Source organism: Dicentrarchus labrax, unplaced genomic scaffold (assembly GCF_905237075.1).
Source record: "Dicentrarchus labrax unplaced genomic scaffold, dlabrax2021, whole genome shotgun sequence".
Classification (NCBI taxonomy): domain Eukaryota; kingdom Metazoa; phylum Chordata; class Actinopteri; family Moronidae; genus Dicentrarchus; species Dicentrarchus labrax.
The window spans coordinates 21,813,799-21,830,842 of NW_026136711.1; the positions used below are offsets into that span (position 1 = coordinate 21,813,799).

Consider the following 17,044-nt stretch of genomic DNA (forward strand, 5'->3'; position numbering starts at 1 on the left):
CTTCATCTTCACCAACATGTTATTGTCAGTGGTCGATAGCAAGAGAGAAATAATATGAGCGTTAAATAATGTGGAATAATTCACACCCCTGATTCTGAATGTAGAAGGGCTCTGCCTCTCTGCCTGTGAAAGAGATGGGGTTTCCATGGAGACGGGAGGAGACTGTGTCTTCCACATTTCCCCCAGCATGATAGCTTGAAACACACACACACACACACACGCACACACACACACACACACACACACTTGCAGTGGCTCAGCTGTAGTCTCTCCACCCTACATCACTTTGGCTTGTAACTTTGAACAGCAGTGCCTCATTTATCTTAACCTCCCACATCTTGCCAAAATGAATAAGTTGTATCTTGTGGCTCTTCAAAGGAGCTACTGCCAGTTCAGTTTTCTACAGGAAGGCACAGGCCTGTAGATTCAAACTAGTGACCTATGATCATGACCTTGCTTTTTTAACATTATGGCTATGGCATTTCTAACATCCCTGTATGTATCTTGTTGACGGGCAGCTACTCCTGCAGAAGGCTTGGTCTTTATAAATATCATATAATGGTTAAGAGTCATTTTCTTAGATAATCTGTACATGTATTGAAAAAGACAAAAACACATTAGTGTGATAGATTTGTGTCTCTTTCAGACCACTGAATAATATCATATTCAATTAATATATATTACAGTCCCTTTGACTCTGTTCAGAGTATATTCCATTTATTTTAAATATGGTAACTTATATATATTTGGATGTATATATAGGAGAAATCAAATGATCTTGAATATTCATTATCATCTGCAAGCCTCTGTATGTTATTATCTCTTACTTATTTTCTTATATCCTTATTTAGCCCCTTAAAACACAATGTACTTTGCAGTCATAGAAAAGCCTGAAACAAGCCATTTTTGGGAAAAACTTTTCCCTAACTCATGTAGCGATTGCATGAACAAAGTGCACCACAACCCCATTCAGTAAACTGATGTAGGTAGAGAATCTATGCCTGGACCATCATCCATCTCCTGAATGAATCCCACCTCATCTCCTCTCCCTCTCAATTATTCATGCATTTCAGATGAAGAAGAGAATCCAGACTCAGCATCTATATTTAAACTCTGGCTGGTCCATGGTGGCTGTATAAATAGAAAGAGTATAGGGTCTGGTCTGGCACACCAAAGGAGGCTTTTCATCAGTAAAATTTGATGGAGTACGCAGCAAGGACTGGAAGGAGATGAAAGACAGCTTAGTCACTGTTGTGTAGAGACTTTTCTGAATTGAGGAAATACAAGAGCAGTTATAGAGGTAAGGGTTTCTGCTGTCTGTTCAATGTCTAAAACAAAATCTAATCATATCCCCCTGCTAGGCTCCCCACTGCACAAAACAACTCCCTTAGCAATAATTAACAGTCACTCATTGACAAAAAAATAAATAAAAATGACATACTATGTGAAATGACTATGTGTTACACATTATATAGGAAGTCCTACATATATAAAGAGGCAAGTCTGTCACATTTTCAGGGATATTGCTTCTATATAGTCTTATAATGAATATATGATGCAGTTCACGCAGTCATGCAGTCCATGATAGTTTATTTATTACAGAAATCAGAGAATGTCACGATATACTCTGCACGCAGCAGAACAGAAGGAAAATGTAAACATGAGAAAAGCAGTGATTTGAAACGCAAAGAGAGGTGCAGACACACACACAACCCCTCTACACACACTCACACACAGTCAATCAACAATGATGCCTGAATAGAAGGCAGCTGCAAGTCTCGGCATCACAAAAATGACAGTTGTCATGGTGATGGTGACAGTGAACTTTTAAACATTTTAGTGAAAAGTGAAAGGGAAATAAAAGGGAGGAATTGAGAGAGCACGGAAATGTTCATAATCAGAGAAACAAAGGTAAGACTTGAATGACCTAGACTTAATGATGTGAGTGTCACATATTCTACTCACAGAGCAAGAGCAATAAAAGGCAAAATTGCTCTCAATCCTGAACTCAAACACACGCTTACTGCAGTTATTCTACTCACTAAGAGCGTAACATTATACTGAGCCCATATTTCACAGTTGGTGAGAGCTCAGATCAGTGGCCATTCAGTGTCAGTGCTATTAATCCGCTTGAGAGTTATACTCAGATTAACATGCAAATCCTTGATGTTTTGGTAATTGGACAGCTACAATCATGTGTTTTTTTGTACTTAAAACAGCCTCTGTTGTAGTGGTCCTGAAGTAATTCAATAGCCAAGAGAACATACAATGATGAGCACAATATACATGTGCACTGTGTAATTCAATTACTGTAGCATGTACAGGATGAGGTTCCTGAGGTTTATGCATGCATCATAGCCATTTTCATAAGAATTGGGTACAATTATTCAGCGCTAAGCATACCTACAGAGCGTACCTTTCAACACCATGGACTCCATAAATGCAACATATTCGTTGCCTGATATTTAATAAAGAAGTAAGCCTCTTGGAGCTCTTTAGAAAAGACCGACTCGTTATTGGCATGACAGCTAGCCATTAGCACAGATTCTGCCTGAAAGAGCTGCAACCCATTATCTGAGATATGCATCAAGTAGTTTTCATCTTAAAAACCTTATCTCTTGTAATGTTAAAGGACCAGTGTGTAGGGTTTAGTGGCATCTAGCAGTGAAGTTTCAGACTGCAACTACCTGAACACCACTCGCATCTGTATTTGATGACCTGGGAAAGAGAACAGGTTGTGACCTGTGTAGGAGGAATTAAATAAGAAATAAAATAATGTACTTGGAAAAAATATTTTAGGTATGATGACAAGTGTGTATAAGAGTGTATGTGTGCATTTGGGCTTATGTGTTGAAACCTGAAAGTAGTCCCAGGCCAGGTGAAAGTGCTCATCAAGGTAAAAGGCTTCTCGCACCAGTTGTCAAGTGCACTCACTACTCTCACGATCGTCATTGGCTTGATGAAGATTTCTCCTTCACCTTAGTGGGTTCTATTTCTGCCTCTGACCTTCACACTTTCCTGAAAGTCATTCCTTCACCTTACCACACCAGCTGTACAGTGGAGTGAAATCCTCTGATGATGAGAGCTGCAACAGCTACAGCGAGTGGAGCTGCTTGGAGCTAAGAGTATTGATTTATACACCCTGTTGTTCTGTGCACACATACAGATGTTGAGGATTGGATATGTTGTGCAGGGAGTTGGATATCACAGTAATGGTGACATGGCCTCTGTGCAGAGCCATGGCCAGCGGATGCCTCAGGGTCTCTCTGTTGTGTTGTGTGTGTAAGAAATGGTAAAGAAAGGAAATTAAATAAATTGTAAAAAACACATCTATATCTCATGAATTACATCAAACATATATAAAATGTCCTGATTAAACCTCAGCTTTTATGTTCATACTGGCTGGACCTGTGAGCTGGTTCAGGCAGACAACTCAAGTTGTGCTGATACTCTCAAACTCTACTTGATACAACACACAGTATATCCAATGAACCCTCTGCTAGGTGATATACTGTATATCTTACCTGACAATGCCCTGTCCACTGCTCTGCTCTGAAGTGCTCTGGCTGCACCCCTCATTTGCAAAATCTGCTGTAACAGTGATACAAACACTTGGTACTGCAGCTGCTGCTCATATAACTTTCATAACCTCTATCTCCTCCTGTAGGATCTAATTTTAAGGTACTCTGGAGGAGAGTTTATTATTGACACTCCCCAACATCTGCTGTGGTGGGCTTGGTTTAGGCTTCTGGGAGTAGAGGCCTGTGCCTGGACACCAAATATCAGTATTCACATAAAGTAAATCCATTCCATGAAGGTTAACTGACTGAAGTGGCTATTTTTCCACTTCACAGAAAAGTGGGGAATGTCAAGTGACAAAGGTCCCATGTTGGATCCACAAGGATTCATTAAGGTGTTCATCTGAGTCAGTATGATATACCTGGATGTTTGTATGAACTTATCATTCATTGAACAGGACCTTCTCAGGTCAGTATTCATCGAAGTCACTCATATTTACAGACATTTAAAAATCCAGTGTGTAATATTTAGGATTATTAGCGTATAATCACTTTACAGGAATCGTTATGTTTTTGTCACCTTAGAATGAGCTTTGTTTCTACAGTAGCCCAGAAGGGACAAACCAAACACTGGCTCTTGATAGGGGCATTTGTGTTTTTCGTGGGTACCGTAGTTTCTCTTTTGCACTTGGAAGGGGAGGGTGAAGCGACAAGTACAACACTAGATGCCACCATGTATAATCTGAGCTTTGTGGGGGTCTCTAAAGTGAGCAATGTTAGGGGTGGAGATAAATAAATGATGGCCTAACGGGCGGCTTTCAAACAGACACACACGCACACAGACACGCAGCCCACTACTTGCAAACATCTGTATTAAGTAGACTGCAAAACCAGTAACTACCCTGCCGTATTGCAACATAGTTTCAACAGCAACATACGACAGTAGATGTTATTACTTTACTTACTGTTGGCCACCGGTGCGTAGTACCCTACCCTATGGATCGTTTCACAAATCCAATAGAAAGAAAGCAGTCAATACAGAGAGAACTAATATAATCATTACATTGAAAAATGCATCATTTGTGGTTAAAATATTGGTTTTTGGTAATGTATTAGCAAACCCCATGGATATATGGTTTCACTACTTTCACAGGAGCTCAGACCTTTTCTCACATAACTGCCACTAAATCCTACACACTGGACCTTTAAAGACTGTAAATGATGAATGCAAAACCAATGAAATGTAAATCTAGCATTAGATTTTAGTTTATGCCGAAAACTTTAAAACTGACTTTTTTATTCTTCTTTCTTTTATATTGGCTATAAATTCTACTAACTTTAAATCTGTGTTCAAACCGATGATCACCGGCACTGTCTGCATTTTACTTACAGAATCTTCCTGAGATTGTCACACCTTGTAGGTAGAGTCGCTTGTACCCTGTAGCATTGTGCTAATTTACAATACACAAAAAGAGGAAGCTATTGCTGACATGGTAACTTAACAGTTGTGAAATAAAAAAAACTCCTTTCAGTTTCTCCAGGGTCCCTGATTGTTAAAAAATGGAACATTGTTACTCAGTCTTCAAACTCTTGTTGCTCACTGACTTACAGAGCTGCTTGTAAGTCTATGACTGCAAAGCTATACCATGCTGTTCAATAAAATACTCTAACTACTACGCTGCTGAAGTTCCTCTTTTTCACAGAGGACTTTTTGTTGTAGAGTTGTTTTTTCTTATGATACATTTTGCTGTGCATAAAATTGAGCTAAGACATTTAGAAGTGTTATATAAACCTTCTTGTCCATGTTCAAGTAGCTTTAGTTGTCTTTTATTTTTTTAAATGCTAAATATTTTACCATTACTTTAACTATACATGTCTTTTCTCCTATGAACAGGAAGGCTGTGTCCCAGAATTACTTTGTTGCAAAACATGTGTCTGTTGAGACAAGTTGTGATGAGAATTAATTTAGAAGATGTGCGTCTTGGATGCTGAACTTTTGTTTTCTGCTCTCATAGCAAAAACAAAATACTAACCAATTCTTTTGTTCTCTCACCCTCCGGGAATGTGGGTGACTGTCCTGCGTATGAGCCTCTTATTTAGAATTTAATCTGGTCTGAAGGCAACCACAAACTCAAATGACTAATACTCTCCATGGAAGTGATTATCCCAGGCTCTTCCCCAAACACTACGTTTTCAGGTTATTCAGGTTCCACTGGTCCTAACTTATTAGGATTTGTACAATTTAACCAAGAAGTAGTCGTGTTATCGAATCAATCAACATCTGCATTTATGTAAACTTTTCCAATTTTGTGCATTTTCTAGGTCCTCATACTAAAATTAAATGAGACATGTATCGCACCCAGGACATTTCACTACCTTGAATGTGCTTACATGCAGACTAATACTGGTATAGAAACGTATATTGTATTACTATGTTGAAAAATATACTGTAGACATAATTGTTATAAAAATAATAACAGAAACATTTTAATGAAAAGGTAATAAAAATTCTATGAAATACTGAAATGATGCGAGTTATGGTTGTTCACACATTAAGATATTAAAAATATAAATAAGTATATCATATAATAAGGAGATCTAATAATACATAAATACAGTAATATTTATGTGTTTGAAGTTCCAACCAGCATAACCCAAATTCGACCTTAATAATTAAATTGAGAATTGTTTATAACTTGTAATAGTGAAAATATGAAAGAAATTATTGTCAGGCACTACAGATACAATCCTATGACGCACATTGATTCCCATACCTATAAGAAACAGAAATATGAGCAATACTATAATGTCATATCCCAGAATCTGAAGTGTTCTTTCCACAGGCTAAAGAAGAGTGAACAATCAACTATTACCATCTGCTAGATTCTATTTTCCCCTATTTCATAAACCTACTTCTTCATTTTACGTTTCCTGGCTCAGATTCAGCCTCCAGTTCTTACAATAATTTCCTCTTTCATTTTTACAGTCTCCAACTCTCCAGATCTCTTGATGATCTATCTATGTTTTTCTTTTTCCCTTACAGGCTTTGCACCTCAGGCTTCCTCCCCTTGGGGACAGTGAAGTCTGAGTGTCTTACGCTCCATGCTCACGTAACAACAGCTCTACTCCAAACTGACTGAACAAAGCAGCTGTCTTGGTTTGCAGTGGTAATGCACAATTCTTGAACGCTTTTTTGCAATCCACTACACAACTATAAAGCCATTTCAATGGAATGAAGTGACAAAATCATTTTTCTTTCTTTTCAACTGATCTGTGCAATCTCTTTGCATTAACTTCAGCATTGTTGACCACAGTTATGTTATTTATAACACACGTATGAAATTTAGTCTTCAAACAGACAGAAATACATTTTGGGGTAGTAAGTAGAGCAAAACGAACAAACTGTCTTTACTGAACCTATTCTGCAGCAGGGAAACATACCAGAGCTGTGCTCCCAGTACAAGCCTGAAAAGCTGAGATGACGCTACAAATCCTGAACTATCTACTACAAAATGCATGACATGACTTGTAAAATACTCACAAATGCGACTCAACCACTAGAGAATGAGTAAATGAGCGTTAAAATATGCAGCACAATTTTAAAATGCCTACTAAGTGGTCCAAAACTCTTTCCAAAACCTCTGTCCAACACTAACCAATTATATAACTGAATATCTATAAAATAAACTGTGAAAAGAGAATATGACTGATGGTCATAATCTTGATCATCTTCAATGTGGCTTCGTCTCTCTATCCTTGGTCACATAGCCTGGACTCTCATGGTTCAACGTATAATATACCTCTTACACACCAAATGATAATTACCTCTGCCAATGTGGTAATGTAATCACCTCTGAATCAGTGTGAAATTTGCCATGACCATTCATTCTCCTCAGAGGGAGATAGATTTTTGACCCCCCCCCCGACGTTTTTTCTTTCTGCCACCATCACCCGAAATAAATCTAATGATCTCCTGTAGCAAAACGTTGGCAATGCACAATTCCAACAGACAGAAACCCACTGATACTGAGAATTCCATCACCTTTCCCTTACTGTTACCATCAGGCCAAACTTCTGCTACTGTTGTGTAATCAACCCAGCAGGCTGTTGGCTGTAACAGTTAAAGTGGGGGATTATCAGGCCTTAGTGGACATCTGCACTGACTGTTTCCCCTAAGAAGTGCCTACTTTAAAAGCAGTAAGTAAAAAGTTGGATTCAGGATTTCATCTGTGGTTCTTGCTGTGGCTATCAAACCAAAACCAACTGGCTTTGAAGACAAAACAGTTGATGGCTGTTATTTTTAAAGAACTTGGTACATTTAAGTGTATGAACATAAAAGTGTCTTGTCTATTTTATATAAAAGATTTATCAAATGACTATGTATAATGTGAAAGGAGTCACTCATGGTAATGAGGGAGATTATCGTAGGCTTACAACTCTGAAGTTTTCCTCAGCTCTAAGGATTTTAGTCTCTATTATCAGCATTCTGGTTTTCCTTTCCAGCACCAAATGGCAGACATAGTTAGCAACCAGTTGGTATACACACTGGAGTGTATAACAACTAAAGAGCCATCGCTTGTCTGGGAACCTCTCTCTCCAGGCTACTGGTGCCGCATCCTGACATTTGGATTTGGATCATCGTCCCCCAGGAGCGTCTCCATGGTTGAGACGAGGTTGTATGGCTCAGGTCCCAACATTCTCCTGGATCCACATTCTTCACATATTTTGTAATCTTCGTATATCAAAAATTCTGTCATCAATATTTATATATAGTGTGATTTTGTTGTTTGTTCAGTGCAGCATCTATTGCACATCTGCCCTGTGGCTCTTTTTGAATGTTGTACACATTCTAAAGACCTCAAAGGCAAATTGTGATTTATGATTTTGGGCTATATAAATAAATTCTGACTTGACTTGACTTGAGTTAGTGGAGAACAAAAAAAAAAAAAACTAAAAGGAGAGTGAATACTGGACATACATTAGTTAGGTAGCTAGAAATATGACTCCAACTGAAAGGTAACGTTGCTCTGTATCGGCTTGATGTGTAAAGAGGCAACTGAACATGTTCACCATATCAACTTCATCAGGTGATAAAACTTGTTTTTTTTAAATGTTTACAGTTTATTCCACTGTCTTACACATATTAACCATATGTTAGGAAAGGCATCTTCTGGACGTCTTTAATGTGGCATAGAAACAGAGTTTTGGTGCGTCAAACTGTTTGGCTGTGACTTGCAAATGAATTTGCAATGAGGATGCAGGATAGGGAAGGGAGCCATCTCTCCGCATTATAAGATCATGATCATAATTGCTCAGCAGATACATGAATCCTCAATGTGCCGCCATCCATCTGGCCAAAAGTTAGGTCACATTCTGGCTCACAACTTTCTTGGACACGTTGGAAAAAGATTAACTGAGTTACACAAATAAAAACAAGTTTAAGAACATGTGGTCTTGTCAGTTTCAGCTGGTAAAATCAACTGCCACGAGTTAGAGTTTAGTCAACAAGGTTCACCAAGTCTAAAAACAGCAGTTTAGCTTCCTATACTCCAGCCCTCTAGCCTTTGAATGTACAGGTTTTTGGGGTTTTTTAATTAATAAAATTACCAAATTTCAAAAACTTGAAAAAAAAAAAAAAACCCAAAAAAAAAAAAAAAAAAAAAAAAATTTTAATTTTATATAACACCCAACAACACGTGGAAAAAAAAAAAGGGGGGGGGGGGGGGGGGGGGGGGGGGGGGGGGGGGGGGGGGGGGGGGGGGGGGGGGGGGGGAGAGGGGAGGGGGGGGGGGAGAAAAAAAAAAAAAAAAAAAAAAAAAAAAAAAAAAAAAAAAAAAAAAAAAAAAAAAAAAAAAAAAAAAAAAAAAAAAAAAAGTTTAAAAAAAAAAAGAAAAAAAAAAAAAAAAATTTTTTTTTTTGGTGGGGGGGGGGGGGGGGGGGGGGGTTGGTTGGTTTTTTTTAAAAATAAATAAAAGTCCCTGTGAATAAATCTATATGTTAAGCACACTGTTGCTAAAACTGAAACATGGACCAGATAAGGTTTGAGATTTTGAGTTTATTTCAACTTTAACCATAGTACCTGGAGTAGAATTTTTTAGAGCTGCATTTGAATCTGAATTCAGGACAAGTTAGAAGAGGCGAAACCACTCAGAAACACTGCTGTTGACGAGTAGACATTGTGACAGGCAGAGAGAGCAACCGGCATGAAAGCAATCGTTGAGGCACTCAATCTGAGTACACATGATCCCGGCTTATGTCTCTGCACCTCACAAAACTAGACAACGTGGACACATAACCTGGGAAGTCTGATATGTTATTTCCCCTCTAATCCCCTATCAAGCCCAAATTTGTGACATCAGTATCGCATGGTCACTCTGCAGCTTCCTGCCAGAGAGTTACATGAGATACATGATACTCACTGTGGTACTGGCCTGAAACATATATAGCTTAAAGACTGACAAAGGCCTATGAAATGTACAGCCTGTTGCTACAGACAATAGGGGGACACACAGGTTAGGGGTAAGTGGAATATTTATATCTTTTGTTTAGGTAATTGACAGCAATCAGCACATTAAGATAAATAACAAATGGCTAATGGTTAAGGTTGTTCATCTGGAAGATGAGTCTGTATCTGTACTGCTATTTGTTAATGTTAAATAATAATAATAATAATACATTTTATTTATAAGCGCTTTTCTAAATACTCAAAGACACTTAACCTAACCCTAACCCTAACCCTAAAATGACAAAACAATTTATTTCTCTGTATTTTTAGTATTTACTCTTTAACCAGCAGCTACATGTTGGATAATACACACACACACACACACACACACACACACACACACACACACACACACACACACACACACACACACACACAGCAGTAAGGATCATATGCCTGATTGGTTCACAGCAACAGAGTGATAAATCAACTTAAAGTTTTCATGAGGCAAGGAACAAATTTAAATTTTTCATATATTGAAGGGGGTCGCCCCAGGCCCCAACAGCAATTATGCAATCATCACCAACATATGCCTGTATGTATGTACTGTACATGTACTGTGGCTATAATGTTCACAATCAATGAACAAGAACTTCAGCAATGTTATCCAAGCACTTAAATGTTGGATGATAGTAGAAAATATGACAACAGGGCTGAATTATTCATCCGGTGCCCTGGAACTGTTATGAGGACTTTGTTTGAGATTACAAATATACTTTATAGTCTGTTTATGAATATGCAGTACAGTTTGTGTTTTTGTTTTACATCATCATGGCCATGTTTGTATAGACAAGATTATGTTTTATGTGGCAGTTTTTATATATAGTATGCTATTTATGTCATACACCAGATCTTAATTGTTTTTCTCATTTTTTTTTCTCATTTTTTATTTTAATGGTCTTTTTCTATTAAATACTCAAAGGATATTTGTTCTAAGTGCTATTGGTTTATACTGTATGCTGCTGGTTACCACTTTTATATTAAGGATCACAATGAATACAAGTCTATATTGTGTTATCCTAAACTAGCATAGGGTATGACTATATTAAGGTCTAATATCTGTACGGAAGTGACTAAGTAAGTCAAAAGCACTCTCACCAACATTGTTTTTTTTTAATGTATATGAATTGCTGTTTACACAAATAGAGTATGACTAGAGATACTGGAAAGCGTGTTGGAGATGGTGATGTCCATTAAATTGGGAACTAAATTCCTCTTGGCTGGATTTTCATGAAAAATTCCATAGATATTCATGAACCCATATGATGAATAATAATTCATCTAAAATGACGCCCTTTGTCTAATTACATAGGACATCATTTTCACCCAAAAACATAAAACACAGACTGCTTATGAAATTTCTTGAGCACATAAACGGTCCAGGGAGGGAATCATCTTATCTCGTCTTATACACCATGAGTCTTCCTCTAGGGTCAAACTAAGACCAGATTTATATATATGTGTGTGTGTGTGTGTGTGTGTGTGTGTGTGTGTGTGTGTGTGTGTGATCTAACATTTATATATGTGTGTGTCATCATCATGGCATTTATAACATCCTTTAAAATAGGATACAAAATGTTGGTCTTGAGATATTCAGTCTAGAAATGCAGGCTCTGGGTGATCGAGCCCCTGAATTGGGAAACAGCAGTCTATTCTAGTTTTTATGACTTCCTATACATCATCATCCATTTGACTGGCTGTGACTTTCCAGCTGTCATAAATAGCGATTGATTCCAGTCTGGTTGCTTCATGTCTTGGATTCTGCTGCAGACTGATTTATGAGTAGGAGTATAGCCAAACCGCATTTGTATGTCATCTTAAGTGTGACATGAGAGGAACATAATTGGAATTTGTTACCTGCCATGTGATGCACAATACCTACTGATGGAGCAGGAATTGGTAATTCTTCATTGTTTTATGTATGCAGGGAAAAAAAGGACACCAACATTCATGGTCAGCTTTGGGTTCTTCTGTAAATTGTGTAAAGTCAAATTTATGGATTCCATTTCTCCACTAAGCAACAAACTTGAAAAATGTTAAACTATCGCTCAAACTAGTGAAAACTCTCTCAGATGTGATCATCTACAGTTGGGCTTGGTGTATCAGATTCCTTCAGTAATGGATGTCCAAGGAGAGGAAAATATTTTTTTAAAAATGCTTGTAAAATTAAGTAAAAATGTATAAATCAATTGTACTCAAAACTGTAAATCATTAATAAATGAAATGTGAATCTCTGGATTAATAAAATAAATGATTAATCCGGAGATTCACATCACAACTTAATAAATTAATACTTTTTTTAAGTGACAGTATAAAGAAGGATTATTTGGTCCAGTGTGTAACATTTAGGAGGATCTATTGGCAGAAATATATATGATATAATTTCATTTTCATTAGTGTATAATTACCTGAAATTGTTGTGTTTTTGTTACCTTAGAATGAGCTGTTTTATCTACAGAGAGAGCGGAGGCCACATGTTGAACCACCATGTTTCTACATGTGGCCCATAAACCTAAACCAAGCCCTTCAGAGTTTCGCAGCAGTTACTGTTTCTGCTTGTTGGAAGGCTGAACTGTTTTCAAATGGTTGCACCGCCAGATGCCACTAAATCCTACACACTGGTTTCAGCATCCTGATTGGGAAAAATCTAATAGTTCCTCTAATATTTGGCAGTATTAATGACAGAAACCAACTAACTGTAAAATTACATTACATAAATGTTATACTGCAGTGAAAGAAAGGCCTTTCTTAGACCTGCTTTGCAAGCGGTCAAACACAATCTTATTTTATGGTGACTCAAATCTGATTTGAGCGAGAGACAGACAATGCTGTGGCTTACAAAGAATGTAAACACAGAGAGGGAAGCTTCAAATTGGCCCGGAGTCTCCTGGAGAATAATTAATGTGACATTTCCCTGACATTTAGTCGGAGGTATAGTGGAGGAGCCTGAAGAAGGGAAGGAAGGAAGCAGAGATATGAGCCAGTGAGGAAAAAGAGAGACAGGAAGGATAACAGGGCCGAAAGAACACAGGCAGCAACACTAGATTTTTCCCTGAATATCTTGACAAAGATTGCAGCTACTACTAGCTTCCTTGTGTTGCTCTGTAGGCATCAGAAAATAAAGGAACTAAGTAGAAGTGCGATTACACACACATACACACACACATACATACACAGACACACACACACACACACACATACACACAAAAACACAAATAGACACTCTAATGTTCAGTACCCACTCCTTCAGTGATGATAAAATTATACTTTTGTTGCTTGGTAACCATTTGTTTTGTGCTCATCTCTAACATTCACCATCTGTTTAAAGGCTGTTACACATACATTTCCATTTCTGACCCGGGATAGGAGTGCACAGCTGATGAGCTGAGACTGGGGCAGTCTGTGGTCGAAGCTGGACCACTCAACAAGCCCACAGTTTGTTCCAGCCTATTAAAAAATGACTTAGACAATACATCAACCCCTATCATTGCTTTTAGTAATTTGGTCTGTGGTTTCACATTGCCCTTTTAAGCTAATTAGGAATTGATAAACTCTGCGTCTTGCTGTGTCAAGGTTGCCTCTTTTTTCTGGCCCGCCATCCTCCGCTGTAGGCTTATAATGAGGCCAAACAAAGAGATGATGAACACTTTTTTAGTGGTACAGTAATTACTGCGTCCACTCATCAATTTGTGGTTATTGAGAGCTCTAAATCAGCAGGAAGCAATATGTATAAGCACTTTGCTGCGTCATTTTCCAAAGCAAAGAGCACCAAACTTGGTTAAGCACTTCAAAACTGTTCTCCAGTGATATTTTGATAAATCACAGATATCAGGGTACGATACGATAATGGAGACAACAGTCAACTTGGAGTGGTTATCTCCTTTTTGTAGGCTACAGCACTTTCTTAGCTCTAACACAATAAACATTGATTTTACATCTCTTTGATTCCTATGAAGACGATATTCCACCGACAGACACGCAGCACTCATCTCAGTCTGTTTGTAGGGTAGCGCTGACGGATCTCACAAATCATCACCGCAAAGCATCAGCCTGCAAAAACTACTAATAGTTTCATTTCCATTTACTAAACGTTTCCCAAACAAGGCGTTCTGCTCCCTCTTAAAACAGTGTTGGAAAGAGACAGCATCCTCTGATCCTTCCAATCCAATCTAGAAAAGTGTGATCAAAGGCTGCTCATGTTTAACACTGCTGTGGTCTCCTAGGGTGCAGTTGCAGGTGTGGCTCTCTGAAAGGACCTGCTGTGGGCCAACTCTGCCGTTTTTCCCCAGCTAAAAGAAGTGAGCACACCTGATAGAAGTCAGCGCTCTCATGTAATGTAATGTAAGCATAATGAACTACTAATTATTTAAATATTCCATCTATGTTTAAATAAATTTTTTTATTACAATCGGATAAACGTAAAATTATTTGTAAACTAGGTGCCTTTTTGAAGAATGTCCTTCACTTGTTTAAGTAACATTTTTTGTACTTTAGCCTAGCTGTGTGCTTTCATTTTGTTATTACTATATATTCTATTTATGCTCCATACCATGTGATCATGATCATGAGTTGCTAATGAATGAATGAATGAATGAAAGGAAATAATGTGCAGTAGGGTGAGGACCTTAACGTCATATTATGACTGCAGGCATTCAACGCACGTTATTTTCCAACAAAATCCAGTGTTACATGATTATTTAACCAAATAGTGCATAATATTAACACACAACAACATTAGTTTTAAACTCTAGCAGCTGCTGTGCTGTCACATTTCTTTTCCCTGAATTCCTCACTAATAAATAGCTTCTGTATGGTCTGACTGCTTTCTAATCGTGATCTTAACTGATTCTGCTTTTCTAACATTTCTCTCTTGCTCCAGTTGATTATTACAATATGTGTGTTAATGACATGTCATAACCACCTTCTATTGATCAAAAAGGTCTCCTCCCAAGAATTGATTAACCCAAATGACTCAGACAATCCTAAATAATTTCTGACTGGTTGTTCATGTGCACAAAGATATAATTCAATATCCCAGCCTCCCGCAGAATATCTCAGATTCAATTGACTCAGAATGATGCAGGGTGGGGTTGTCACAAACATACAAGTAGCAGAATGAAACCAAAAGAAATTTCTTCAAGAGTCAAATATGTATTTTAATGTAGCAAGCGAGGTCAGCTAAGTGATTTTTAAGTGATGTATTGGTACATTAGGTCAGAGTGCGTGCCTGGGTGATTTTCATTTGGGCATCTGTGTGTTTAAAAGTATTTTTTTTCTGTAGTGACGAACAGATATAGTATGTTTAGTGTAGTGAGATAGTGATATAGCAATGGATTAACAAGAGCATTACAGGAAATACAGATAATGAACCTTGTGTCATGCTTTAGAGATGGTTAATAGCGATGCATCCAGAAAGCCACTTTCACTGTTACCAAACACATCTGACTGTTAAGACATGCTTTTTCTACTTCTTGAACAGCGATAATGGCAGATAATAGCTCACACATCCCGCATTGATAAATCACATCCACTGGCTTTTTCTTTAATTTCCATTCTTTACTTTGTGTTCCAAACTTGGAAGTAATCACCAAAGCACAACACGCAGGTGTCCTGATTGACCCATTTTGTGCAACTGTCAATGGATTTTAAAATGTGTTAGTAGGTCTAAAAAGCCCATGGTGAATTTTCACTGGTGCAAAACTTTTGTTTTCCTCTGTAAGTAATGGCAATTATCTATGTTTGGTTGCCACACGTTACCCACACAGAACACAGTGCACAATCACATAACGGTTGTGGCATTTTATTGCGAGCTTATAAATAAAGATTCTGTTGTCTAACAACTACAACAGTACAACATCACATGTTAGTTCATTTCAAAATGAACTCACAAATATCCAAACGCACATTAATTGCCTTGGGAGAGCGACTATGTCATATATCAATATGTCAAAGTATGACACACTGTAAAACAAGACTTAGAGTCTACAGCCATGCTAGCGTCTCTGTGAGGCTGCAATTAGGCAAAGTGGTGCTTTGAGCTGAATGCTAATGTCAGCATGCTAACATGCTCACAAACAACTACTGGACAAATGGAAATTTGGATCTGAGGATGGCACTCGAGTAAATGTTGGGGATCAGAATGCATCCTAAGAGGGATATTAATGTGTGTGGAATTCTATGGCTATCCATCCAATGGTTGTCAAGACATCCCAGTAAGGGGATAATCAAAGACAGAAATGGCCATGGGCCAATCACAGACTCATCTCTTACACCCAACATCCAATGACAATTACCTTTGCTGCAACAGATGAGCTGGGCTTTTCCAGGAGGTCCCAAAGCTTCTTTCGTTTTTCAGCACAGCAAGTGTTGTCAAATTCTTCTCCCTCTCTGTCTTTCATATTGTCAGCCTCTCTTTTCAGCTCCTCATTCATTTGCTCCTTTTTCTGGTGGTACCTCGCCTGGCAACATGACTCCAGGTAGATCTCATCAATGCCCCAGTAGTCAAGTTCTTGACTAAACGACAGGGCGCACATCTCTTCCATCATGTGCAGCTTACCCGTGCGGTAGAAGTTCAGAATTGACGTGAACGCCCCTGGATGTCGGTCAAAAAAGTATTCGTTCTCCTCGAGGTTGTAGTCATCGCACACTTCCATCAGAGATTCATGGGTGTTGCAATCTCTTAACTTTCCCAGACGTGTTCGTGGTAGTCTATCTAACGTTCGCCACAAGACTTCATGTGGGAGACCCCCAACATTCAGCCGGACTCTGCGAAAACATGACTTGCTGCGAATGATGTCCACCGGTTCAGGTGGCAGGGATGATGTTGAGCGAGAGCCAGCTTTGTTTAACTCCGTCAAGGATTTCTCCATGATGACTTTAGGTTCGAGGAAGGAAGCAAACATCCAGGGCTATGGACTACAGTTTTTCCTGTTTTCTTTCATTATTGTATCTAAAGGATTCAGAAAAACAAAAGAAATCATTAGTACTCTTTATCCCCAGATCAATCATCAGACTCATTGGA

At 38.2% G+C, this 17,044-nt stretch overlaps 1 protein-coding gene across 1 annotated transcript in view; it reads right to left on the reverse strand.

Annotated features, from left to right (window-relative positions):
* Positions 1-17,044, reverse strand: part of kcnb1 (potassium voltage-gated channel, Shab-related subfamily, member 1) — a 33,297-nt gene that overhangs the window by 13,465 nt on the left and 2,788 nt on the right. Inside the window, exon 2 of the mRNA XM_051415435.1 lies at positions 16,317-16,972. Coding sequence (XP_051271395.1) covers positions 16,317-16,925 — 609 coding nt within the window. The 5' untranslated portion in view covers positions 16,926-16,972. The remainder of the gene's footprint in view (positions 1-16,316; positions 16,973-17,044) is intronic.